The 26,744-nt window shown below is 52.7% G+C and overlaps 1 protein-coding gene across 2 annotated transcripts in view; it reads right to left on the reverse strand.

The window, feature by feature from the left end:
* Positions 1 to 26,744, reverse strand: part of LRCH4 (leucine rich repeats and calponin homology domain containing 4) — a 464,731-nt gene that overhangs the window by 90,377 nt on the left and 347,610 nt on the right. For both annotated transcript variants that reach the window (XM_078669497.1, XM_078669496.1), the window contains exons 4-11: positions 22,168 to 22,273; positions 16,705 to 16,841; positions 8,136 to 8,254; positions 3,415 to 3,511; positions 2,566 to 2,653; positions 1,777 to 1,883; positions 486 to 553; positions 83 to 229 (exon numbers count right to left, since the gene is read on the reverse strand). In XM_078669497.1, the coding sequence (XP_078525623.1) occupies positions 83 to 229; positions 486 to 553; positions 1,777 to 1,883; positions 2,566 to 2,653; positions 3,415 to 3,511; positions 8,136 to 8,254; positions 16,705 to 16,841; positions 22,168 to 22,273 (869 nt within the window). The remainder of the gene's footprint in view (positions 1 to 82; positions 230 to 485; positions 554 to 1,776; positions 1,884 to 2,565; positions 2,654 to 3,414; positions 3,512 to 8,135; positions 8,255 to 16,704; positions 16,842 to 22,167; positions 22,274 to 26,744) is intronic.

A 26,744-nucleotide genomic window follows, 5' to 3' on the forward strand; every position in this document is an offset into this window, starting at 1 on the left:
TTCCCTCCCCTCTCCCTGTCCTCTTGGTACTGTGGAATCCTCCTCCCTGCACACGCGTGTTGTACATACAGTTCATTCTTACCTTTCTCTCTTCTCCAGTGCCTGGTTTCGAAGAGCTTGCTGCTGCTGCCGTTCTCGCTCTTGCCATATCTGAAGGGTCTCTGTAATCCTTCGCTCCTCACGTGCACCAGCCATCTCCTCCCGACCTGGGGACGTTGCATTGGGCATCCTGTGGAAGGGGCGAAACAAGACAATATAAGAATTATGTTACGAGGCAACCACACAGCCTCAATTTTACCAATGAGGTAGGTCCTTAAGATGCTATCAGGGTGTGGTGGGGTTTCCCCAGGGCTTCACTTCTTGACATGAAGCTTAACTCTGATGAGGTGGCATTTCAGTACAGGCCCACCCTTACATCCGATACCGGTCCACAGATGACTGACCCGGGCACAGCAATGTCTGCCTCAACACTGAGATGGTCTTACCTGCTGCTGCTCGCCGCTCTCTCGCTCACATCCGACCGCTGAGGTGAGAGCTTCTCCTCCTTGGTCTTCTGCAGGGAAATGGAAAACAGAGGAAAGTTAGATACTGTCAACTGTTGGCAATACTGCCTGTCCATTTCTAAAAGTGCAGAGGGGCAAGGATGTAGAACGCTGCATGAACACAGGTCTGGGGTGAGATCAGGTACTAATGTCTGCACACATGCATACACTTAGATATAGATCCAGTAGTGTTTAGGCAGCACAGGTGGGCTGTAGGTTCTACTTCTGGCATCCACATAGGCAGGACGACATGTCGCTAATGGATGGATATCTACTTAGTCTGTAGGTATTACTGTTTGCAAGCACATATAGGGAAGACATTATCTATGGCATGCAAGACTGCAAGATCCACAGGCGTTACTATTTATAAACATATCTGGAATACTTTGCACCTTTATGCACACAACGGAAGTACAGTGGGTATTGCGGCCTTCACAAACTTCCGGGAGGTCTGTGCGTATAAGTGCTTTCATACACTTTTGGGAAAAAAGTAGGTAGTAACACTTGCACCTAAATCTGGGAGAACATGCAACTCTTTGCACACATCTGAACGTACATCAGGAATGACTGTGCACACTGCAAGGAGAAATGAGAGTACTACTGCTTTACTTTGTATATCTTCCCAATCTAAAAGTACTAGAGACAGACACAGCAGGGAAGAGAGAGGCATTGCTCATTTAACATGGACACTGGACATGTGCACCTACACTGCTGCTTTCACGTAATGTCAAGTCAAACACTACATTTTTCTACAACTTTATTTTTAGGACCCTGTGGTTCTTCAAAGTCTCCCCAGGAGGGACGGGATGTGCTTCCTGGCCAAACATCCGGCTCTGCGCTGGAGCCCAGCCAAAGGCAACTAAAAAGCACCTTCTGTTTATCTTCAGCTCTGCGGCTTGCACTTCAATGGGTCTGGTGCTGCAGAGACCAGAGGCGCTGGAAACTGGAAAAATAACAGACAAACGTTGGACCCAGCCCAGACCCCCTGCCCTTACTCGGTCAATACGTCACTGCAGTCCCTTCAGAAAGCAAGCTTGAGGCCTCAGTCCATATGGATCTGATGGTGTCCGGGGGACACGACTGGAAGACGTCGGTGGACCCACCACAGCCAGGTCATGGAGCACGGTTCATCTTTGTACCCATCTGTTGGGTCCCAACTATTCTGGCCTTTCAATCCCTCCACACCCCTATGCACAGGTTAGCAGCAGGCGGCACACAGAGATGCCAGTCTCACCTCAGGGGACACTGCCATCTGCAGGCCACAGTCGGACTTCACATCGTCATCCTCTTCGCCATTGATGCTGCTATCGATGTAATCGATCTGCTCCAGGTCGCCCTCCGCTGGAGGAGGAAATGAAAGACAAGGCATGGACAAGATCACGTGATTCAAGTTCTACTGCAAGCATCTCTCATAGGTGTATAAGGCTCAGTGCTACAGCGGCCTCTGGGACCGGTGCTGTGACAAACTCTAACAGGTCAAAGTTCCCATCTCCTAGACGGGTTGTAACCTAGAAGAGAGAGGCTACTCTCAAAAGGTCACCTGTGATCCTCCCAAACTCTGGGTCTAATCTGACCTCCTCTAGGTAGGATGATTACAGACAAAAGCAGTCAGTCATAGCAGCAGTGCTAACGCACAGGTAGGGCCTGAAGGGATAATGCTAAGCATAGCCATACTGGCGGAAGTCCCAGGATGCGTACCATTAGCACCAGACTTTTTGCATCTTGTGAGACTTTAAATGCACCAGGTAATAAGGAACTGATTACTGTAAGCTGTTGGGGAACGTAAATTATTCTCTCTAACTTGTGTACAACAAAGGATACCAGAAATGTATAGCACAAGAGTGCACTGTATACCGTGGGAGCGAAGGCAGGCGGGGTGACGGGAGAGCATGAGAAGAAGAAAAAATGCCGGAAGCTGCAGACTGGCTCCACAACTACTATGATAGCAGCCTACGTAGCGCTTGGAAGCTGTACAACCACTCAAACTCCCAATCCCTGCAGTATTCCACATAGATGCACTCACCTGCTCCATTGCACATCTCCTTCAGCTGCTTGGGATCACGGGCCAGCTCAGCCATACGGAAGGACAGGTCGGAGCACTCATCTGCAGACTAAGAAAGACAGAATAGAGATACGTGAGTCTGAGGGCCACAGGATACGCGGGTCTGAGGGCCACAGGATACGTGAGTCTGAGGGCCACAGGATACGTGAGTCTGAGGGCCACAGGATACGTGAGTCTGAGGGCCACAGGATACGTGAGTCTGAGGGCCACAGGATACGCGGGTCTGAGGGCCACAGGCTCCAAGCAGCAGAGAGGGCTCGAGGGATAGTAACCTTGGCCACCAGGCCATCTCCTCAAACTCAGCTGTAGGGAGCCCCATGGTGTTTACGTCATCTCCCCACAGCCAGTCATGCTCTGGGAGCACAGAGGACACCCCCAAGGGTGATCACCCTATGGTAGGCGTTTTGTCCTCTTTGGTGACATCCATGGCAAGTTGAAGTAGACAATTACTGTGCATCCAGGGGCACAGGAGGCCACACTGTGGCACCAGGCAGGACGTCCGCAGTCTCAGCGAGAGAAGAGCGAGGGACTCAAGAAAGCATCACAGGAGCTGTGAACAGAGGCTGCACAAACACCTCACCTTGGACTCACTTCTTGAGACCTCTGAACATGCAGGTGGCCTCTGGACCAGGGCTAGACATCTTTGAGGAGCACCAGCTATGAACAGGAGGACAACGTTCTTGCATGTAAGCAGGAAAAGGGTAGACATGGGCGCCTCTGGACAGTGCTACAACTCTCTCTGAAATTTTAGGGTCCCAGTTCCAGTGCTCAATAGGGCTAAATAAACTGTTAAAAAGTAGCATCACTTACCTCGTTCCCGGACCATCGCTTGCTACCGCTGTCCACGCTGTTGAATCCGGAATCGAGTCCCCCATACTGGCGCACCTGGAAGAAGTCGTCCATCAGGCTGTAAAGAAAGAAAGACTGAGATCTCCAAAGCAAATAACAGTGATCAGAACCACCAGGGCAGAGGTTGGAAAGAGCAGCAACAACTGCAGCGAGAGCCCAGGGGTCCTGAATGACAGCACTACAAAGGCACCGAGAAGGACATGGGGCCCAGAGGCAGACTCTGGGGACAGAGGCAGACTCTGGGGACTGCTGGGGACAGAGGCAGACTCTGGGGGCTGCTGGGGACAGAGGCAGAATCTGGGGACTGCTGGGAACAGAGGCAGACTCTGGGGACTGCTGGGGACAGAGGCAGACTCTGGGGGCTGCTGGGGACAGAAGCAGACTCGGGGGGCTGCTGGGGACAGAAGCAGACTCGGGGGGCTGCTGGGGACAGAGGCAGACTCGGGGGGCTGCTGGGGACAGAGGCAGACTCGGGGGGCTGCTGGGGACAGAGGCAGACTCGGGGGGCTGCTGGCGACAGAGGCAGACTCTGGGGACTGCTGGGGACAGAGGCAGACTCTGGGGGCTGCTGGGGACAGAGGCAGACTCGGGGGAATGCTGGGGACAGAGGCAGACTCGGGGGAATGCTGGGGACAGAGGCAGACTCGGGGGAATGCTGGGGACAGAGGCAGACTCTGGGGACTGCTGGGGACAGAGGCAGACTCTGGGGACTGCTGGGGACAGAGGCAGACTCTGGGGACTGCTGGGGACAGAGGCAGACTCTGGGGACTGCTGGGGACAGAGGCAGACTCTGGGGACTGCTGGGGACAGAGGCAGACTCTGGGGACTGCTGGGGACAGAGGCAGACTCTGGGGACTGCTGGGGACAGAGGCAGACTCTGGGGACTGCTGGGGACAGAGGCAGACTCTGGGGACTGCTGGGGACAGAGGCAGACTCTGGGGACTGCTGGGGACAGAGGCAGACTCTGGGGACTGCTGGGGACAGAGGCAGACTCTGGGGACTGCTGGGGACAGAGGCAGACTCTGGGGGCTGCTGGGGACAGAGGCAGACTCTGGGGGCTGCTGGGGACAGAGGCAGACTCTGGGGGCTGCTGGGGACAGAGGCAGACTCTGGGGGCTGCTGGGGACAGAGGCAGACTCTGGGGGCTGCTGGGGACAGAGGCAGACTCTGGGGGCTGCTCGGGACAGAGGCAGACTCTGGGGGCTGCTGGGGACAGAGGCAGACTCTGGGGACTGCTGGGGACAGAGGCAGACTCTGGGGACTGCTCGGGACAGAGGCAGACTCTGGGGACTGCTCGGGACAGAGGCAGACTCTGGGGACTGCTCGGGACAGAGGCAGACTCTGGGGGCTGCTCGGGACAGAGGCAGACTCTGGGGGCTGCTCGGGACAGAGGCAGACTCTGGGGGCTGCTCGGGACAGAGGCAGACTCTGGGGGCTGCTCGGGACAGAGGCAGACTCTGGGGGCTGCTCGGGACAGAGGCAGACTCTGGGGGCTGCTCGGGAGAGAGGCAGACTCTGGGGGCTGCTCGGGACAGAGGCAGACTCTGGGGGCTGATGGGGACAGAGGCAGACTCTGGGGACTGATGGGGACAGAGGCAGACTCTGGGGACTGCTGGGGACAGAGGCAGACTCGGGGGACTGCTGGGGACAGAGGCAGACTCGGGGGACTGCTGGGGACAGAGGCAGACTCGGGGGACTGCTGGGGACAGAGGCAGACTCGGGGGACTGCTGGGGACAGAGGCAGACTCGGGGGACTGCTGGGGACAGAGGCAGACTCGGGGGACTGCTGGGGACAGAGGCAGACTCGGGCGACTGCTGGGGACAGAGGCAGACTCGGGCGACTGCTGGAGACAGAGGCAGACTCTGGGGACTGCTGGAGACAGAGGCAGACTCGGGGGACTGCTGGAGACAGAGGCAGACTCTGGGGACTGCTGGAGACAGAGGCAGACTCTGGGGACTGCTCGAGACAGAGGCAGACTCTGGGGACTGCTCGAGACAGAGGCAGACTCTGGGGACTGCTCGAGACAGAGGCAGACTCTGGGGACTGCTCGAGACAGAGGCAGACTCGGGGGAATGCTGGGGACAGAGGCAGACTCGGGGGACTGTTGGGGACAGAGGCAGACTCTGGGGACTGCTGGGGACAGAGGCAGACTCTGGGGACTGCTGGGGACAGAGGCAGACTCTGGGGACTGCTGGGGACAGAGGCAGACTCTGGGGACTGTTGGGGACAGAGGCAGACTCTGGGGACTGCTGGGGACAGAGGCAGACTCTGGGGACTGCTGGGGACAGAGGCAGACTCTGGGGACTGCTGGGGACAGAGGCAGACTCTGGGGACTGCTGGGGACAGAGGCAGACTCTGGGGACTGCTGGGGACAGAGGCAGACTCTGGGGACTGCTGGGGACAGAGGCAGACTCTGGGGACTGCTGGGGACAGAGGCAGACTCTGGGGACTGCTGGGGACAGAGGCAGACTCTGGGGACTGCTGGAGACAGAGGCAGACTCTGGGGACTGCTGGAGACAGAGGCAGACTCTGGGGACTGCTGGAGACAGAGGCAGACTCTGGGGACTGCTGGAGACAGAGGCAGACTCTGGGGACTGCTGGAGACAGAGGCAGACTCTGGGGACTGCTCGAGACAGAGGCAGACTCTGGGGACTGCTGGAGACAGAGGCAGACTCTGGGGACTGCTCGAGACAGAGGCAGACTCTGGGGACTGCTCGAGACAGAGGCAGACTCTGGGGACTGCTCGAGACAGAGGCAGACTCTGGGGACTGCTCGAGACAGAGGCAGACTCTGGGGACTGCTCGAGACAGAGGCAGACTCTGGGGACTGCTCGAGACAGAGGCAGACTCTGGGGACTGCTCGAGACAGAGGCAGACTCTGGGGACTGCTCGGGACAGAGGCAGACTCTGGGGACTGCTCGGGACAGAGGCAGACTCTGGGGACTGCTCGGGACAGAGGCAGACTCTGGGGGCTGCTCGGGACAGAGGCAGACTCTGGGGGCTGCTCGGGACAGAGGCAGACTCTGGGGGCTGCTCGGGACAGAGGCAGACTCTGGGGGCTGCTCGGGACAGAGGCAGACTCTGGGGACTGATGGGGACAGAGGCAGACTCTGGGGACTGATGGGGACAGAGGCAGACTCGGGGGACTGCTGGGGACAGAGGCAGACTCGGGGGACTGCTGGGGACAGAGGCAGACTCTGGGGACTGCTGGGGACAGAGGCAGACTCTGGGGACTGCTGGGGACAGAGGCAGACTCTGGGGACTGCTGGGAACAGAGGCAGCCTCTGGGGACTGCTCGGGACAGAGGCAGCCTCTGGGGACTGCTCGGGACAGAGGTAGCCTCGGGGGACTGCTCGGGACAGAGGTAGCCTCTGGGGACTGCTCGGGACAGAGGTAGCCTCTGGGGACTGCTGGGGACAGAAGCAGACTCTGGGGACTGCTGGGGACAGAGGCAGACTCTGGGGACTGCTCGGGACAGAGGCAGCCTCTGGGGACTGCTCGGGACAGAGGCAGCCTCTGGGGACTGCTCGGGACAGAGGCAGCCTCTGGGGACTGCTGGGGACAGAGGCAGACTCTGGGGACTGCTGGGGACAGAGGCAGACTCTGGGGACTGCTGGGGACAGAGGCAGACTCTGGGGACTGCTGGGGACAGAGGCAGACTCTGGGGACTGCTGGGGACAGAGGCAGACTCTGGGGACTGCTGGGGACAGAGGCAGACTCTGGGGACTGCTGGGGACAGAGGCAGACTCTGGGGACTGCTGGGGACAGAGGCAGACTCTGGGGACTGCTGGGGACAGAGGCAGACTCTGGGGACTGCTGGGGACAGAGGCAGACTCTGGGGACTGCTTGGGCTTATGGAATTGTGCCTCCACCATATCCAAGTGCCATCATCAGAGTTGGTGTTCACATCTTTCTTTGGTCTCAGAACACTAGCTAGAACTCGCCCCTCGCGCCTCTGCTTGAAGAGCCAGTGCTGGTCTTTCGGATTCAACAGACACCAGCCTAATGCACACTTGTGATCCCTTCACTGATGGACATTACATCCTTTGTGCAAGTCTTCTATGCAGATGGACACGTGATCATTCTCTGAGCAAACCTTCAAGGGTGTGTGTTCCATGCGGAGTACTGAATAGTTGTAAGAAGCTACAAATGTCAAACTTTGGGCAGCATTCTTATACAATGTGTAATGCCAGCCCGAAGCACAAATGTCCTCAAAGCCTGAAGGATCAGCCACGTGCGCTTTTAGAAGCAATGGGAGAAAAGGATAACTTGGTGGTGGCCTCCAGTGTGACAGACTCAGCTTAGGGACACGGCTATTACTCACTGAAAACACATTCCATCCAAAACCAACCCCTGCAAGACGGAATGAGCCCCAGCAGGTGGATCTGGCAATGGTAATACTGGCATTAAATCATTAGCACAAAAGAGATCTAAGACGCGAAGGGCCTTCTTCTGCCATCTGAGGGATGCTCATCCCCAAGTCCGCCTCGAGCTGGCATGGCTAGACATTGGACTGCTAACCCGTGAAGGAAGCAACGTTTGGGAAAGACAAAGGGGGTTGTGCACAGTGTCATGAATGGGGTGGACTCCATTTACTGTTACGTAAAGCGCACAGAATGTCTTTGGCGCCGCTGAGCGGCTGCACGGCGCCTCTGCACCCACACAGATGCTTCGTTTCTTACCAGTTCACAAATCCAGTGGGCCGGTTCACTCTCTCGAACTCTGGCAGGTCAGGCACAGTCTTGCTGCAGGCCTCAATGTTAAGGTATTTGAAGATGTGTATTTTACCTTTTAGACATATCTGTAAAGACAAAGGAGAGTATGCCACGCGATTAAACAAACTAGACAATTTGAAGATGAAGAACATGGAAAGGAAAATACTACTTACCAGTATGCATCTGCCCTTGGAATGTAGAGCTGTAGATTCATACACTTGTGCATAGATCGCCATCTAGTGTTGGACTCGGATGTTTGCACTTTTTTTGTCTTGGAAGAAGTCTTTGTAGTCATGAGGTAGGTGACTCCTCATAAGGACGAAAATGCGCATGGGCATGACTCCATCTCCAGATTGTTTTTGCCACGGAGGGTTAGGATGGAGTTAGAAAGAAATAGAATAGGATGTCCACACGCTTGCAACCAAGATGGCCGCGTGAGCTCCCGGCTCCGCCGAGCTCCGTTTTTAGTCGGATTATCCTGGCACAAATCCTGATTTTACGCCCGACCTCCGTGTGGATGAATAGTTGCAGAGCTTGAAGGTGCAATCCCGAGAATTTTATCGGCCTGATTGACGGAGTTATACCGTAGTCTAATTCCCGGCCTAGTCCAGCTTGGGAGCCGGAGCCTCCAGTACTGGCCCTGCCGGGTTTCAGTTGAACAACATCGGCCGTGAGACTCGACTTGGGTCCGGTCCCCTGAAGTGAAGGTTATCCTTGTCCGATAATGATGGCGGTCGGTTGGTCTGATTAACATCGTACGAGTGGCGACTGGACACGTTGGAGGCTGTGAGCGGAGGTCCCCGTCCCAGAGTCCCGGTTTGCCGTCCCCCGGGATTCGGTGGATTGGGGTCCTCGCTCGCGGTAACGGAGTACGAATTGCTGCAATTTCATCGTTAAGTCGCCCTCCGCAACTGTCCACTCCGCTTTCACTTGTTCCCCCGGAGATACCCGGGTTTTCGGGGAAGAGACCATGTTTGTAGCTGAAGGTGCGGAGACGGGCCAGAAGGAGTATGAGCCGTCGCTGAAGACCGTACTGGTCGCCATCTGCGCACTACACTCGCATGTGGACGCCATTGTCTGCAAAATGATCGCTGGCGCAGCTGAAACGGGGCGAGTGGGACCGGACTTAGATTCATTGCATGGCCCGGCACGAGCTAAGTTTTCCATGGTGTACATCGAGACGGAGGATGGAGGCACCGAGCAGAAGGATGTATTGACGACCGTGGTCAGTGCGCGGCCACAGACTTGCGAACTTGGAATCGATCGCTACAACCGATACTGCTGTCAACAGAAGTGGAACCGCCTGTTTCCCCATACCCGGGGACCTTGAGAAGCGACCTGCGGTTTGCACCTTTCTCATTTTCCCCCCGAACATTCGTACTAAGTCCGTGGAGGAAATATCATCGTGAACTGGAGTCGGTGAGGGAGAATATGAGTGTGGTTGGGGTTCTCGGGGACCTACTATTTTTGATTTATTCCAGAATGAAGTTTTTGAACTCTTTTCAAAACTTGGTTCTCCTGAGAATGCGGTGGTTCTACCAGACGGAGTTCGCAAGGAAGATTGTAAGGGCCAAGGATGAGATTGATTGTTCCGACCTGACATTATGACTTCAATGGACACGGGATTTGCTACCATACTGCTTGTGGGGGGTTGGGCGGTGCCTGTAACTTCCCCTATTCGTTTTGCCTGTGTATCCTTAATAATTTTTTGACTGTACTGTAGGGGTTGTTTCCTTATGACGGGGGGAGGGGAGTCCGGGAGCCTGCATGACAATTTGCTCCTCCATTTTATTACTCTTAGTGTTAGTTAGTTGGGGCGACAGGCACACTGCTAGTTGGGGTTAGGCGATAGCCATATGCAGGGGTGCAGGGTGGGGGGGGAGGGGTTTATTGTATTGTTTTGTTTTTGTTTTATGTCTTTGAATCCTGTTCAAAATCCTGACAATGGGTGCCCTCCTAAATGGTTATCCTGCTCGGTGGACGGACGGGCCCTGGGGGTCATAGTGTTTTTCTTACAATGCATGGCCTTTTAATTGCTGCGAGCTGGGTGCGGTCGTTGCTTGATCCACTGCTCTTCTTACTAACTTCCCCTGTCACTCGAAAGTGCCTCAAACACGATAATCCTGGTAACTATGGGTGGTAGACTTTAGAATAATTTTGATTGTCCGGACTTAAACTTATTGCATTTTATACGACTGCACTCCAATATTATTTTATGCTTTAGCCTGTGCCTTGGGGATTACCCGTCTATTTCTCGCCAAATGTATGTATATCTGTAGTTCGATCTGTGAAGTAAGACGCCTGTTGCTGATTTTTCCTGTGTTCTTAATTAATAAAAAGAAATAGAAAAAAAAATAAAAGGATGTCCATGTGTAATGTATCTAAGTGAGATAGTACTGGAACAGATAGAAGTATCCGGGGAGGCGGGTGGGCGAATACGAATCTACAGCTCTACATGCCATGAACAGATGCATAAAGTTAAGTAGCATTTTCCGTTCGAGGCACAGGAGCTGTAGATCTTATACTTATGCATAGACTATACAGCAGTTACCTCTTAGCGGTGGCTACCTGTATCTGTTGCAGTGGTTTGAAAAAGTATTCTTAATACAGCCTGGCCCACACTAGGTTGTTGTTTTGCTTGCACGTCTACACAATAATGTTTTGTGAAGGTGTGTGGTGTAGATCAAGTTGCTGCTTTGCAGATGTCATCTAGGGGAATGTTCCCTAAGAATGCCATAGACGCTCCTAGTTTACCTGTGGAGTGAGCTCGAGGGGGAATGGTTAATGTGCGTTTAGCTTTAACATAGCATAATTGGATGGATTTAACAATCCACCTTGCAATCTCTGTTTTTGAGATAGGATTGCCTTTATCAGGTGGGGAGAAAGCCACAAAAAGTTGTTTAGTCTTTCTAAAGGATTTTGTTCTTTTAATGTAGTAAAGTATCGCTCTTTTCACGACTAGCGTGTGAAGAGCTCGTTCTGCTACTGAGTCTGATAGAGGGAAAAACACTGGGAGTTCTACAAACTGGTTAAGGTGGAAAGCAGACATGACTTTAGGTAGAAATTTTGGGTTAGTCCTAAGAACCACTTTGTTATGATGAATTTGCAGAAATTGTTCTTGTATGGTTAATGCCTGGAGTTCCCAGACTCTTCTGAGAGAGGTGATCGCAACCAGGAAAGCTGCATTCCAGGTGAGAAATTGTAATTCGCATTTATGCATAGGTTTGAATGGAGGACCCATGAGTCACATACTGGAGAGGGTGGAAGTCCAGGAGGAGTTATTCTTTTAAGTCCTTCCATAAATGCTTTGATAACTGGTACCTTAAACAAAGACAAGTGTTGTCTGTTTTGAAGATAGGCTGCTATTGCAGCAAGGTGCAGTCTAATGGATGTATACGCTAGGTTACATTGTTTTAGATGCAAAAGGTAGCAGATGGTGTTTTAAATAGAAGCATCTAGTGTGTTGACGTTATTTGTACAGTAAATTACAAATCTTTACCACTTTGCAGCATAGTAAGCTCTAGTGGTAGGACGTCTAGCTTTTTTAATGATATTCATGCAGTCTGACGGGACATTGAGGTAGCCAAACTCTAAGATTTCAGGAGCCAGATCGCAAGGTTGAGTTGACTGGGATCTGGATGGCTTATCTCTCCATGGTTCTGAGTGAGAAGCTTGGGTGAGAGGTGCAGTTTTTGATGAGGAACTACTGATAGTTCCAAGAGGGTTGTGAACCATGGCTGTCGGGCCCATATTGGAGCAACCACGATCATTGTGAGGGAATGCTGTTTGAGCTTCCGAACCACTAGTGGAATGAGCGGGAGAGGCGTTAAACATAAGCAAATTTGCCTGACCAGTTTATCCATAGCGCATTGACTTTGGACAATGAGTGTGGATACCTGGATGCGGAGCTTGGGCATTTTGCGCTTTGGTGTGTGGTGAACAGGTCTATTTCTGGGTGGCCCCACATTTGAAAGAATGGAAGCAGAACTTGAAGATGAAGTTCCCATTCGTGGTCTGCTGCCTCTGACGACTGAGCAGATCTGCAATCTGATTGTGTACTCCTGGGAGGTGTTCTGCAAAGAGATATATATTCTGAGGAATGGCCCATCTCCATATGCTTTGAGTTAGGTGTGAAAGCTGCAGAGTGTATGTGTACCCCCTGTTTTTGTATGTAATACACTGCTGTCATGTTGTCTGTACGGACCAGGACAGCTTTGCCTACGAGGTGGTGTTGAAAAGATTTTAACACTAGGAAGATCGCTATCAATTTCAGGTAATTTATGTGGAATTGTTTTTGTTGAGGGGTCCACATGCCGTGAATGGTAGGGGTTTGAAGATGAGCTCCCCAGCCGGTGAGCGCTGCGTCTGCTGTTAACCCTATCTGTGGAATCGGGTCAAGGAACGGCTGCCCTTTGGAAAGGCTTTGTGTGTTCCACCACCGCAGGGAGCGCTGGGTGCGGTCTACCAACACCAGATCTGTTAGCTGACCTTCAGCCTGGTTCCACTGACATGCCAAACACTCCTGTACGGGACGCATTTGAAGTCTTGCATAAGGTACGATGAAAATGCAGGAGGCCATCATCCCGATTAGCTGCATGAACACTCGAGCTGGGAGTGAGTGTTGAGGCTGAAATTTCATTATGAGAGCTTGTATGGTGTTTATCCTGTCTAGGTTGGGGTATGCTAGAGCTTTTGGAGTGTCTATTGTAGCCCCTAGATATTGTTGTATGCCGGACGGTTGGAGGTGGGATTTGGTGAGGTTTACCGTGAATCCCAAGTCGTGTAGCAGTTGGATTCTTTTGTGTGTGTGTGTGTGTGTGTGTTGTACACAGCTGCTGTGTGAGTTGGCTTTTATGAGCCAGTCATCCAGATAAGGGAAGACATGAATGTGCTGTCTTCGTAAGTGGGCCACAGCTACTGCGAGGCACTTGGTGAAGACTTGAGTTGCTATAGTCACTCCGAATGGGAGGACTTTGAATTGGTAGTGTTGACCACAAACCGGAGATATTTCCTGTGAGCATGGTGAATGGGAATGCGAAAGTAGGCGTCCTTTAAATCTAGAGTGGAGAACCTCTTGTTTGAGAAGTGTTAGATGTTCTGAGGACATTGAATGTTGTCTGGGAGGCAAATTTGGGGGAGTAGAGGTGAGTTCCAGGCAATAACCATACTGGATAATTTGTCTTACCTACTTGTCTGTTGTGATTGAATTCTAGACAGGTAGGAACTTTGGGAGACGTCCCCCGACAGGAATGGAATGATCGGGGGGAAGTGCAGGGAAGTCACTGTATGGTGGTAGGGGAGTTGCGGTTATTGTTGCAGCGACCTCTTCCCTTACCATTGTTGTCTCTGTAGCCTCCACGAAAGTGTCCTTAGGAGGACGTTTGAGTGGGGCTCTTGTAGGAAGAAGAGGGACGTTCTGAGCCAATTGTTTTGGAGCCAGCCCTGTAGAAGGTGCGGCGAAAAGAACCTCCAGGGGAAGGCAATTGTAAGGTCCCCATGGACTTAGCAGTGTTTGTATCTTTTTTCATCTTTTCTAAAGATGTGTCGACCGAGGGTCTGAAAAGATGCTCTTGAGCAAAGGGCTGATTAAGAATAACAGATTGAACCTCCTGCTTGAATCTGGAGAAGCGGAGCCAAGCGTGCCTGCGCAACGGAATGCTGGTGTTAATGGCACGAGATGCGGTATCAGCCGCGTCGAGCGCACATTAAATTGAGGTGTTTGTGATCTATTTCCTCTCTTTTATAAGGTCGCTGGCTTTCTGTTTGTACTGGTCAGGAAGGTGTTGCATGAGCTGTTCAAGCTCGTCATAATGAGCCCTGTTGTACCTGGCCATTAAAGCTTAAGCATTGGCAATGCGCCAATGATTCGCGGCCTGTGACGCAATACGTTTACCAGATGCGTCTATTAACTTGGACTCCTTATCAGGAGGAGGGGTGTCACCTGTACTCTGTGAGTTTGCCTTCTTGCGTGCATTAGACACCACAAGAGAATCCAAAGGGACCGATCTTTAATGTAAACTGGGTCATTGGGCGCTGCCTTATACTTTTTGTCTACCCTTGTATTGAGAATCCTGGTTCTGACAGGGTCCTTAAAAACTTCTGGAACATATTTAAGCATGCCTTTTAACTTTGGTAGGGTGTGTGTGGATTTTTGCGAGGGTGCAAAGATTTCAAGCAAGAAATCTTCCTCTAAGTGATCAGAACGTAATTCTACCTGGTGATATTGGTCAGCCCTATTGATTAGTTGTGCAAACCCAATACTGTCATCTGGCGGTGATGGCCTAGATGGATAAAGGTCTGGGTCATTATGTGGGTCGGGATCGGTGTTGGAGTGATCCCAAGGGTCTACATTGTGTGGGATGGTATGTGCGTCATCATCCCCATCTGGATCCATATCCCCATCCCCATCAGTATCATCATCATCATCATCATCTAGTGTTTGAGATGAAAAAGTATGTTGCAGGGAGTGTGTTGGAGAAATTAAGAGATTTGGATCAGCTGCAGGAGGAGAAGGAGGTGAGAAGTGTTAGTACTGGTCTCCTTTCGTTTTAAGGGTATTTCAGGTTCTTCTGAAGTGTCCAGTTTCCTCTTTTTGGAGGCTTGGCGACTACTGCGCCAGTATGTGGATCAATAAAAAGAGTTTTTTCTTTTGGATCAGAAAACTCAGGTGTGGGTAAAATGTCTTTTTTCGGTGCCGAAGATTTGGGGTCAAAATGTTCTTTGGACCGAGGGTCTAGGTTTTCTGTGGGGTTTTGGACTCCTTAAGGTTTTGTTATAGGAGTTTGTGGCTCCGAGACTTTTTCCAGCCAGGACGACTTTTTCGGGTCCGAAGTTGTTTACGGCTCGGACGACTTTTTCGGCTCCGAAATGGTTTTTGGCACCAATTACTTTTTTAGTTCCGACTGTTTGTCCTTGGTCTGTTTCGACGCCGAGGGCTTAGGCGTCGAGGCGGTCTTCGGTGCAGACGAAGAAGAACGTAGCACATCTTTGGTCTTGTGCTTCGGTACCGAAGGTGACTTGTCGGCACCGGAAGGGGACTGGCTCAAGCCCGAGCTGGAAGGCTTATCTTTAGGTTTCATAGCCAGGCCCGAGGGTGGGGCTTCTGAGCCATGTTGTCGGTGTCGACCCAAGCGTGTTACCGGAGCCTTAGGTTTGGGTTTTGGGAGGGGCTTCGGTACTCACAGACCACTGAGCCGTCTCCTCTTCGGCGTCGGAGTCGTCGGCCTCTGAGACGTCTTCTTCATCACCTTGTTGCTCCGGCTGGACCCTGGGATCTGCTCCAAAGATGTCCAGAATCGAGCTGCTTCCGCGAGACATTTCGTGACGTCAAGCCTGACGATCACGGATGGTTTTCTTCAACCTGAAAGATGCACAGGCCTCTCAGTTTCTGTCTTCGTGCTCTGGGGAGAAGCAGAGATTACAAACCTCGTGCAAGTCTGTGTGTGGGAACTTAGCACCACACCCGGGGCATTTTTTGAAAGGAGTCCATCCCTTTGACTGCAGGCGTGGTTGGAGCGGATAGGCCCAACGCCCCGCGTCGAAGATCGAGGAGTTTGTTTTTACAGATGCGCGTCGAAAGGGAAACACGATCGAGACAATACCGTCGAGTGGAGAGACATTGTGCGTTGTAGGGGGGTTCGACACCGAAGCGGAGCGAAGAAAATCACATCCGAACCCGATGGCGGGAAAAAACAATCTGGAGATGGAGTCGATGGCCATGTGCACTATCCTCCTAAGGAGGAGTCACCTGCCTCGTGACTACAAAGACTTCTTTCAAGACAAAAACAAAGTGCAAACATCCAAGCCCAACCCCAGATGGCGATCTATGCATAAGTATACAATCTACAGCTCACACGCCTAGAACATATTGTTTAAAAGAGTGAAAGGTTGTTATGCAATAAGTCAAACAATTGAACTCTCGACACTGACTCAGTTCTGGCCCAAGTTCGGATGGCTTGAGGGCATTAGCACAGGGATACAGAGCCTGTCACCCATAGGCACGGCTGGACTGAGGGCATTAGCACAGGGATACAGAGTCCGTCACCCCCAGGCACGGATGGGCAGAGGGCATTATCACAAGGATACAGGGCCTGTCACACTCAGGCATGGATGGGATGAGGGCATTATCACAAGGATACAGGGCCTGTCGCACTCAGGCATGGATGGGCTGAGGGCATTAGCACAGGGATACAGGCTACTCTTACTATAAACCTAGCTCATTCCGACCAACGGAAGAGGGTCAGTAGGTATGCAAGCAGACCACAGCTCCTCCATAGAGCTAATCTCCATCTACAAATAAAGAGAGATTTAACTGAAAACTGACAAGTGGGGAGGCTTGCTTCGTAAGGAAGTTGCAGTCAGGACATAAGATTTGATTTAAAAGACTGGATATGGAATCAGATTTATTACAGAGAAGAGGCATAAAGTCTGTTCCACCCTATGCTCTGCAGGGGCAGATATATGGCGTGAGCAGAGGAGGCAGCTGTTGGGGAGACTGCTCCCTGTATACTCAGGTGAAGAGAGGCACCAAACTTACCTGTGCTGGTGGAGACTGGAGAGGGTTGTTATCGAGGAGGATCGACTGAAGGTGCCGCAGATGCCGGTAGCAGACGGGGATCCGAGTGATCCGGTTACAGGAGATGTCCAGGCGGACCAATGGCAGCTCGGCCAGCTCTGAAACAAGGCACAAAACACGAATGAGCAGTCATCGGTTTCCATGAGCTCGCAAGCATCTCACGCTTCCTACCGTTGACTTGATGGTGCAGAATTATCAATACACAATAATCCCTTATCAACTAGAACGTGATCCAGAAATCCTCGCTCCTGGAGTGTGAAGGACTCTCCACGTGCCATTGCTGCTATCCTTTGATACCACTGAGGTGCGGCTCTGCCGCGAGTTGATCCTTTTGGCGAACTTTTTTACTTCTTTCCTGCCCTACATTCCCCATGTTTGCCCCCAAAAGCTAGCTATCCACCCAGGTGAGTGAACCCAATCATCTCCATTCTTTCCTTGTTCGCTCCATGCTCACCTCGAAAGAGGCTGTACCTCCTCGGTCCCTGTGGATGCGCCGCGAAGGCTGGAACCAAAACTTGAGTTGGTTCCACAAAGGCGGCACAAAGGTAGGGCATGCAGGAGCCAGAAAGAAAGTGGGAGGAGGTAGTGCAACAGCGAAGGAAGTTTGGGGGTCTCCACCTTATCCATCACAAAGGCTCCACATCGGGTCTCCAATTCAGAGCATTTACTCCCTACTTTTCTGCGTACAGTAGTTTTTTTTAGAAAGTACTAAACTATCATTCTCGGTGGGAGTGGGCCGGTTAATACTAGTTTGAGAGCATGCGTAAATAATTTATACTTAAAATCTATGTTTTCATGGACAAGTCCTTCCATAGATCATGCAGCCGTAGAAGCGAGGTGCATTCTTGTGTCACATCATTGCTGACATACAACACCTCCTATGCACACGCATATATGTAAAGAACAGTACAACACAGGTTATGTGGCTCATGAATGAAGACAATGGTGTTCTTATTTGTAATGTTCGGTTTAATGTTGTATTTCTGAGCAAGCCAGCCAACACGTGTTTCGTCAATGGGTTGTAGAAACCATCGACTTCTTCAGGGCTGTTGCGAGCCACATGGATGCTTAGACCTTAAAACCGGTGATGATTACGACCCAGTAGGTCATGTTTATTCTGCAATGCCAGTCTCAATACAGTTCTCCATCGTTGAAACGTGTGAGTCTAGAATCCGGTTATCAAGAGCCAATCCTTAGCTGATGGCCGAGTCCGGCACTTTGAAACCTCAACCGGGTAAAATCAAGACACAATAAGTCATCAGTGGGACTCCAGCGAGTACGCCAGACTCCCCTCGCATCTCCGGGATCCCGTTTCAACCGGATGCCGATAACAGGATTCTAGACTCACATGTTTCAACGATAGAGAACCTGATTGAGACTGGCATTGCAGAATTAACATGACCTACCGGGTCGGAATTATCACCAGTATTAATATCCTGTACATTGTAGATGTTAATAAATCAAAATACATAATACCTGCATGTTAAGCAGGCACAGCAGCATATTTTGCAGTCAATGTTTCCATATTTCTGTTTTCATATATCAAAATTCTAAATTGTTTATGTTCATGCAGAACAGAAACCAGTTGTAGTGGTTGGATTGGCAAAATCCCGATGTGATGACTAACCCTCTTGCAGCAGAGGAGTTAAGGTACCCCAAGGGGAACTCCTGAGGCGCAGATCAATGCCATCGAAGGGCCAATGATGGGATAGGGAGTCCTTAAACACAAGCAGTCACATGGAGGCCAAGATGGAGCTGGGAGCATTCGCCCTTTCCATGAGGATCTGCTCCGCATTGGGCCCATCTACAACCATCCTTTAGACAATGGGCTCCATGAGCCTCGAGAACGATGGCGGGACCCTCCCCTATAACTAATGGCAGACAAGGGTGCACAGAACGGTCCCCAATGGTGTCGATGAGGCCGAAGACAGGTTTTACTGTGGATACGGACGCAAGGCCCAGCCCCAATACCCCAGGGCCCCTCAAGTTGCTCCTTTGATGGCGAAGACAAGGTGGTGCGCAGAGCTAGGCCACCAATAGTGGCACCTATATTCCGGTTTTCTTGACAGCGTTGTGGCACAGACGGCCACTCAAGGGGTCTGGGCTCCCTCTACATCTGCTGAATGGAGGTGCCGCTTTTCATGAGATGCCCTCCCTCTCTCTTGCTTCGTTTGGCTCCACACCCAGCAATTTCGGGGCTGTAAGCCACAGGCACCACAGGGCTACCATGCAATTGCTGACTCTGCAGCTGTGCTGTTCCTCCTCCACTAGCTGCTTGGGTGCTCCTGACCCCCTCAGAGCTCTCTTAACAATCAGGACTTGGCCCCCTCATCCCAGATATCTGGACGCCATGGACAACAGCAACCAGGGCATGGTCCGGCCCAAAACTTCCAAGTCTCTGCCCCTCCTTCCTTCCTTTGGTTTCTAGTTTAGACCAATCAGGGCAGCATTAGCGAAAGCACAGATGTAGGCGTGTAGGCGTTGACACATTGTGGGGGAACGCTAACAGCCCCTGGTCCTGGGAAACACCACAATACACAAATCTACCACATACAATGTACTGCCCTGGAATATTAGGAGCACAGCAACCCAAATAAGGTGACATAGAATATGTGTATACCTTAGGCATAGGCACATCCACATTGCTTGCCTCCAGGAGACGCACCTCACTGCTGCGGAACTAGACAACGTGTCCAGGTGCTGGAGTGAACAGGTATTTAATACTGGGAACTCCGCATATGATCGAGGGGCTCTGATTTGCATTGCTCCAGGGGTACTCTACAGAGTAGAGTTGTGATGAACTACAACGGCCGATATGTGCTACTGGAAGATGCACTGGATTGCCGACACCTATCGGTAATCTCACTGTACGCACCAAACACAATCCTGGGCAGGTTCATACACTATCACCAGCCCTGCTTTTAGACCCCCAGCACCTGATATCTGGGAGGAGATTTCAATTGTGTACTCTGCACCGCTATGGATCGTTCAATACTCCACTCCCCGGGACCCAGGGCACCTATAGTGACTAGACACTTTAGACAATGGACAGCCACAGAGCAGCTCCATATCTGGAGGATGGGTCACCCAGCAGAAGTGGAATACTTCTACTATGCTCCGGGCCACCAGGTGCAAACTAGGCTGGATTACATCCTCCGTAATGCAGAGTTTCAGCCTCAGGTCCCCAGCTCTGAGTACTTAGACTGGACAATCTCTGATCACAGCCCTCTCAAGGTTGCCCTTCGATGGGGGTGACAGGGCTCTGGGGGCCAACTTAGCGACTGCAAACAGAGGCCCTTCTCAACGTGGCATATAGAAACACCATTAGTAACTTGTGTCAATATTTTGAGGAAAACAAGGGGGCGGTGGGGTGCAAAGGTATAGAGTGGGACACAGTTAGGTAGTCACAAGGGGACATTGTATTAAGATCACATGGAGAGAGCGACCCTCCGTAATGTATTAGCATTAGATGCGCGTTTGCAAGTGACCGAATTGGAGGCGGTGATGGTCGTGGAGGCTTGTGCACACCTGACGGAGCTTCAGGGCTTATATAGGGAAGACTCATGCAGCCTTCATAACATTGATTACAAGGCGTCACTGGCTTGTCAACATGCGGACAGGCCCGGCTACTGCACTCAGAACCATCATTCGCGTGATAAGTACTTCTGCTTGAGACATTGTGAGTAGAAGGTGGCCATAAATTAGGTCTTTGTACAGTACTATGAGGTCCTATATTCCCCTCCCCTGGACCCTTCTCCGCATCACCTACAGTACTATATCTGAGGGCCACACTTCCCCGCCTGACCACTCTACAGTACCAGGAGCTGGAGCACAGCCTACAAATTGAGGAAATACCGGAGGCAATAAATTAGACGGGCTAAAATAACTGGTTGTATGCAATGTTTAGAGCCATTCTTGCCCAAAGATACTTGTGGTCTACCAAGAGACACACCAGCAGGACATGCTGCCTGATTCCCTATGAGAAGACCTCAGAGTGGTGCTGCCCAAACCAGGCAGGGATCCCAGAGAGGCGAGGTGCTATTGCCAGTTATCAATGCTCAACATTGATGATAACATTTTAAGCAAGGTGTTCACCAATGGGTTACTCCATTGCTTTGGTAACTGGTTCACCCTGATCGGTGTGGGTTCAACTCTCATAGGGCAACTTATTACAATACACGGCAGTTGTGTCACATTATGGGAGTGGTTGAGGAGACCGTGGAGGTCCCGGAGGCCGTCTCCCTGGACTTTGAGAGGGCATTTGACCCGCCACAGTGGTGGTACTTGCTGCTAGTGTTGGAGGCCCCAGGGATGGGACTGGAGTTTCTAGGATGGGTTAAGCTGCTCTGTGCGGCACTGCAGGTCAGGGTGGACATGGGACGCCAGATATCGCGTCAGTGTGGGTTCGACAAAGGTACATGCCTGAGCTGCTCCCTAGTGCCCATGATTGTGCATTGGCTATGGAGACCCTGGCCCCATTGCTATGAGTAAAAGGCCCCGTTTGGGGCGTGGCGGTGGGACTGGACTGGCACATGGTCTTCTTGTATGCAGAGGATGTATTGGTCTACTTAAGAGTCCACGGGCGGGTACTGCCAGTCCTATTTGATCTCTTTAACCTTTTTGGTGAAATGATGGGCCTCTGGGTACACAGGGGCAGGGAGACAAGGACACGGGGGCAGGCAGACAAAAACACGGGGGCAGGGAGACAAGGGCACGGGGGCAGGGATACCCATGTGCTTCCACTAGGCTCCAGCTCTGTGAATGTGCCACTACAAAGGACACTAGTTTACTACTTGTTGGGGTGGCAACAAGAGCAGACTTCATCCCACAGACCTCCATAATCCCAAATAACATAACCTGTAGAAAAGCCAAAAGGCGCCCAGCTGCCTTTTGTTTCGGTTGGCGCTATACGAACACCACATACATACATAGTCCAACACACACTTCAAACATTTACACCCCGGTTTCTCAATCCCCAACAGACGTGAGGCAGGAGGCTGTAATGAGGTAAATTTAAAGACAATCATTAATTAAAGAGAGAGCGGGGTCATGCGGTGTGTAAAACATGGGTTCTCAAAGGGTCATGTCAATGTTAGTAGCAGAAGGAAAAAGTTACTTTCCTATATTTTCTTTAAAGATTTTCACCCCAGAAATTGCACACTGCCTATTTGGAATCATAGCTGCCAGGTCACTGCACACATAGAAGGCAACAGCTTTTCAAAACATATAGGACTGACCGACATTCCTAAGAAAACAAAGCAGACATTTGACATGTTATTACAGAATTATTAGGGGCTATGAAAGGAGTGACAGAGCACAGGCTTGTTTCGAATATTGTGTAAAATTCAGACGAGTGCTTTGTGGAGATCTTCCAAGCCCGGTTCTCATGAAAGAAGAGCTTTCCTACATCACCGCAGCACTCACCTTCCGGTAAGACTGTGATCTGGTTCCGGCGGATGTTCAGGTCTCGAAGAGATTCCAGGGCGCCCATTTGTGCCGGCAGAACCTGCAGCTCGTTGCAGCTCACATCCTGTGGGGACATTAAGAACCTGCTTAGCTTGAGACTTTCAGGAGCCAGAGCACAGCATGGCCTTGCAACTCAAATGCAACCTTGTTGCAGGCAGGAATGTTATTTACTCTCAGCAGTAGATCATCGAACTGAGGGCCTCCTTTCGAGTTTGGATCTTATCCGGTTAGCAATGTGCTTGTGTAAGACTGAAGAAGGGCAAAGGTTTGCCGGTAGCTACCGGCACCCGCGATTGAGCAGCACTGCATCCTTACTATTGATTATCGTACCGGACTATTTTGAACGTCCCTATATTCCCGATTGGGGTCCGCCTGACGTTCTTTGACTGGCCCAACCTTGGCCCTTCTTCAGTCTTACACAAGCACATTGCTAACCGGAATCGAATCCTAGCTGACCCCAACAGGTCCCAGCAACAGCCCGCCCGGAAATTCCTGTGATCGGGTACACAATAAGCCTTGAACCCCTTGGCTTCCCTCTTGGCAAATGAGGCTGCTTTACTATTAGGCATACATTAAATGTCCTGATGAGATCCGTAGAATGTGTTAAACGGATCGAAACGCCGTCGACAACTATGAGCACCTTACACACATGGAATGATTTATTTGTCCTTTAAAAGTGTGAAGGTGTCAATATTGTTCTGTTTTACAATCAAAACTGTGCGATTAACAAGTTTACAGAACGTTAAGCTCTTGCCTAAGCCCTTTTGTCTGTTCCCTTTAACTGTTCCCTGTCCTGATATTTCTTGTGTGATTGACTGGGTACAGGCCTGTGCCCTGTCTTGTATATTGTGTGTTATTCATGTTTTACATTGACTGAAAAGTAAATACCTAGACCTCTGCCCGGCTGGGCATGTCGTTTTCAAATATAGCAACGACTTTGTCTATATTTATGATTAAGCATTATTATTTGTAAGGGACCGCTGTTTCCTTCTAAAGGTCTGCACTCAGACAACAATGTCTATGGGTCTGGCTTAGTAATTAAGAGTGCCTTATCTGTCTGAGGAGTTTAGGCACTCTATAAGTCATCATACACACACTGTCACTCATCCCAGCGGTCATCCATCCATTCATTCATTTACCCACTGACTCATTCTTACATTCACCCTTTCACAACCCCAATAAAACACCCACGCAAACAAACTCAGGAACATGGGCAATATAAATTAGAACAGTAGAAGAAAATAACCTGCTTTCGCCTAAACACGACAATCATATGCTTGCATACCAAATAAAATAAAATAAACCAGTGGAGAGCCATCTTGACACATTTTTATACATTTTCTATCATTGTCTTGATCCAGAACGACCTCCATGTTTAGAACCAAGGTATCGGCCATCTTGGAATGGAAAGACAATAATACGCTGTGGACAGTCCCATAACATGATGGTTGTCTGGTTGAGAGGCAGCGGCCATGTGCTGCAGATAAAAAGAGTGGTAAGGAAGAGGCCCGTTAGGACTGTCCGGTGATCTGCGGTATGCGCTAAAAATGAAACTAAAAAGAGGAGAAGGAAAGAAATGTAAGGGGGCCTATATAAGGAGAAAATGAGAAACTGAAGGGAATGGCCTAGCAATCCTGGGACTGAAACAGTCGTTTTCAGGAGGGCCAGAGGCCGAAGAAGGCTGACCCACTGCCTATGCAGTCATGGATGGAAGCAGAGTGTAAATGACACCGGTGGCCCAAGAGGGTGGGCGAGGAGAGAGATGGTGGCACAAGAGGGTGGGCGAGGAGAGAGATGGTGGCACAAGAGGGTGGGTGAGGAGGCGAGAGACGGTGGCACAAGAGGGTGGGCGAGGAGGCGAGAGACGGTGGCACAAGAGGGTGGGCGAGGAGCAGAGAGACGGTGGCACAAGAGGGTGGGGGGAGGAGTAGAGAGACGGTGGCACAGAGGGTGGGCGAGGAGGAGAGAGACTGTGGCAGAAGAGGGTGGGGGGAGAAGGAGAGACGGTGGCACAAGAGGGTGGGCGAGGAGGCGAGAGACGGTGGCACAAGAGGGTGGGGGGGAGGAGTAGAGAGACGGTGGCACAGAGGGTGGGCGAGGAGGAGAGAGACGGTGGCACAAGAGGGTGGGCGAGGAGGCGAGAGACAGTGGCACAAGAGGGTGGGCGAGGAGGCGAGAGACGGTGGCAGAAGAGGGTGGGGGGAGGAGGAGAGACGGTGGCACAAGAGGGTGGGCGAGGAGGCAAGAGACGGTGGCACAAGAGGGTGGGGGGAGGAGGAGAGAGACGGTGGCATAAGAGGGTGGGCGAGGAGGCGAGAGACAGTGGCACAGAGGGTGGGCGAGGAGGAGAGAGACGGTGGCACAAGAGGGTGGGCGAGGAGGAGAGAGACGGTGGCACAGAGGGTGGGCGAGGAGAAGAGAGACGGTGGCACAAGAGGGTGGGGGGAGGAGGAGAGAGACAGTGGCACAGAGGGTGGGCGAGGAGGAGAGAGACGGTGGCACAAGAGGGTGGGCGAGGAGGCGAGAGACGGTGGCACAAGAGGGTGGGGGGAGGAGGAGAGACGGTGGCACAGAGGGTGGGCGAGGAGCAGCGAGACGGTGGCACAAGAGGGTGGGGGGAGGAGGAGAGACGGTGGCACAAGAGGGTGGGCGAGGAGGTGAGAGACGGTGGCATAAGAGGGTGGGCGAGGAGGCGAGAGATGGTGGCATAAGAGGGTGGGCGAGGAGGCGAGAGACCGTGGCTTAAGAGGGTGGGCGAGGAGGCGAGAGACGGTGGCAGAAGAGGGTGGGGGGGAGGAGAGACGGTGGCACAAGAGGGTGGGCGAGGAGGAGAGAGACGGTGGCACAAGAGGGTGGGCGAGGAGGCCAGAGACGGTGGCACAAGAGGGTGGGCGAGGAGGAGAGAGACGGTGGCACAAGAGGGCGGGCGAGGAGGAGAGAGACGGTGGCACAAGAGGGCGGGCGAGGAGGAGAGAGACGGTGGCACAGAGGGTGGACGAGGAGGAGAGAGACGGTGGCACAGAGGGTGGACGAGGAGGAGAGAGACGGTGGCACAAGAGGGTGGGCGAGGAGGCGAGATACAGTGGCACACGAGGGTGGGCGAGGAGGAGAGAGATCGTGGCACAGAGGGTGGGCGAGGAGGAGAGAGACGGTGGCACAAGAGGGTGGGCGAGGAGGCGAGAGACGGTGGCACAAGAGGGTGGGCGAGGAGGCGAGAGACGGTGGCACAAGAGAGTGGGCGAGGAGAGAGACGGTGGCACAAGAGGGTGGGGGGAGGAGGCGAGAGACGGTGGCAGAAGAGGGTGGTCGAGGAGAGAGACGGTGGCACAAGAGGGTGGGCGAGGAGGCGAGAGACGGTGGCACAAGAGGGTGGGCGAGGAGGCGAGAGACGGTGGCACAAGAGGGTGGTCGAGGAGAGAGACGGTGGCACAAGAGGGTGGGGGGAGGAGGCGAGAGACGGTGGCAGAAGAGGGTGGTCAAGGAGAGAGACGGTGGCACAAGAGGGTGGGCGAGGAGGCGAGAGACGGTGGCACAAGAGGGTGGGCGAGGAGGCGAGAGACGGTGGCACAAGAGGGTGGTCGAGGAGAGAGACGGTGGCACAAGAGGGTGGGGGGAGGAGCAGAGAGACAGTGGCACAAGAAGGTGGGCGAGGAGGAGAGAGACGGTGGCACAGAGGGTGGGCGAGGAGGAGAGAGACGGTGGCACAAGAGGGTGGGCGAGGAGGAGAGAGACGGTGGCACAGAGGGTGGGCGAGGAGAAGAGAGACGGTGTGTTGGACCCGGCCTCATGGCGTGGCCCTACCCCTCCCGCATGGCGGGCCCAGAACGACATCAGCCCTCCACCAAGCCTCGGGCCGCCCCTTCGGCCCGACCCTGCACGCCCCAACACTGCCGGTCCGGTTACCATCCCGGGCCACCACCACCGACCTGGCTCCATCTGGGGCCCATCATGTCCTGAACACGAGGCCTTGCCCGACTCCATCTTGGGCCCACCACGTCACGAACACGTGGCCTCGGCCCCGGCCCAGGCCCCAGCGAAGCCCCGACATCGAGGCACCAAGATCCACCCAGGTGGTCAAGTGGCCACTCGACAAATCCCGGAGGAAGGGGAGTTTTTCGATGGCCCTCCAGCCGTCCCCGGACGCCTGGTATCGATCGCTCTCCGGCCTCCCTGGGCGCTGGCTCCACCCCCCTGCTGGGTGTCTGGACACCATCATCCCGGCCCCTCTGGCCCCCCAGGCGCGAGGGTCCGGACATCAAAGGACCCCAGTCCTATATCTGGGCCAGCCCCGGAGTAGGACGCCAGTTGTATCCTGGACTGGAAAGCCCTGCTGACGCTGTCACGGCCGACACCAGAAGAACCCATTTGCCTGTAACCTGAAGATACCCTGAGAGCCTGCTGGCGCTGCCGCGGCCCACCTTTGCTGAACCACCTTGAGAGCCTGCTGGCACTGCCGCGGCCCACCTTTGCTGAACCATCTTGAGAGCCTGCTGGCGCTGCCGCGGCCCACCTTTGCTGAACCATCTTGAGAGCCT

This window comes from Lissotriton helveticus, chromosome 12 (genome assembly GCF_964261635.1).
Source record: "Lissotriton helveticus chromosome 12, aLisHel1.1, whole genome shotgun sequence".
In the NCBI taxonomy this organism is placed as follows: domain Eukaryota; kingdom Metazoa; phylum Chordata; class Amphibia; order Caudata; family Salamandridae; genus Lissotriton; species Lissotriton helveticus.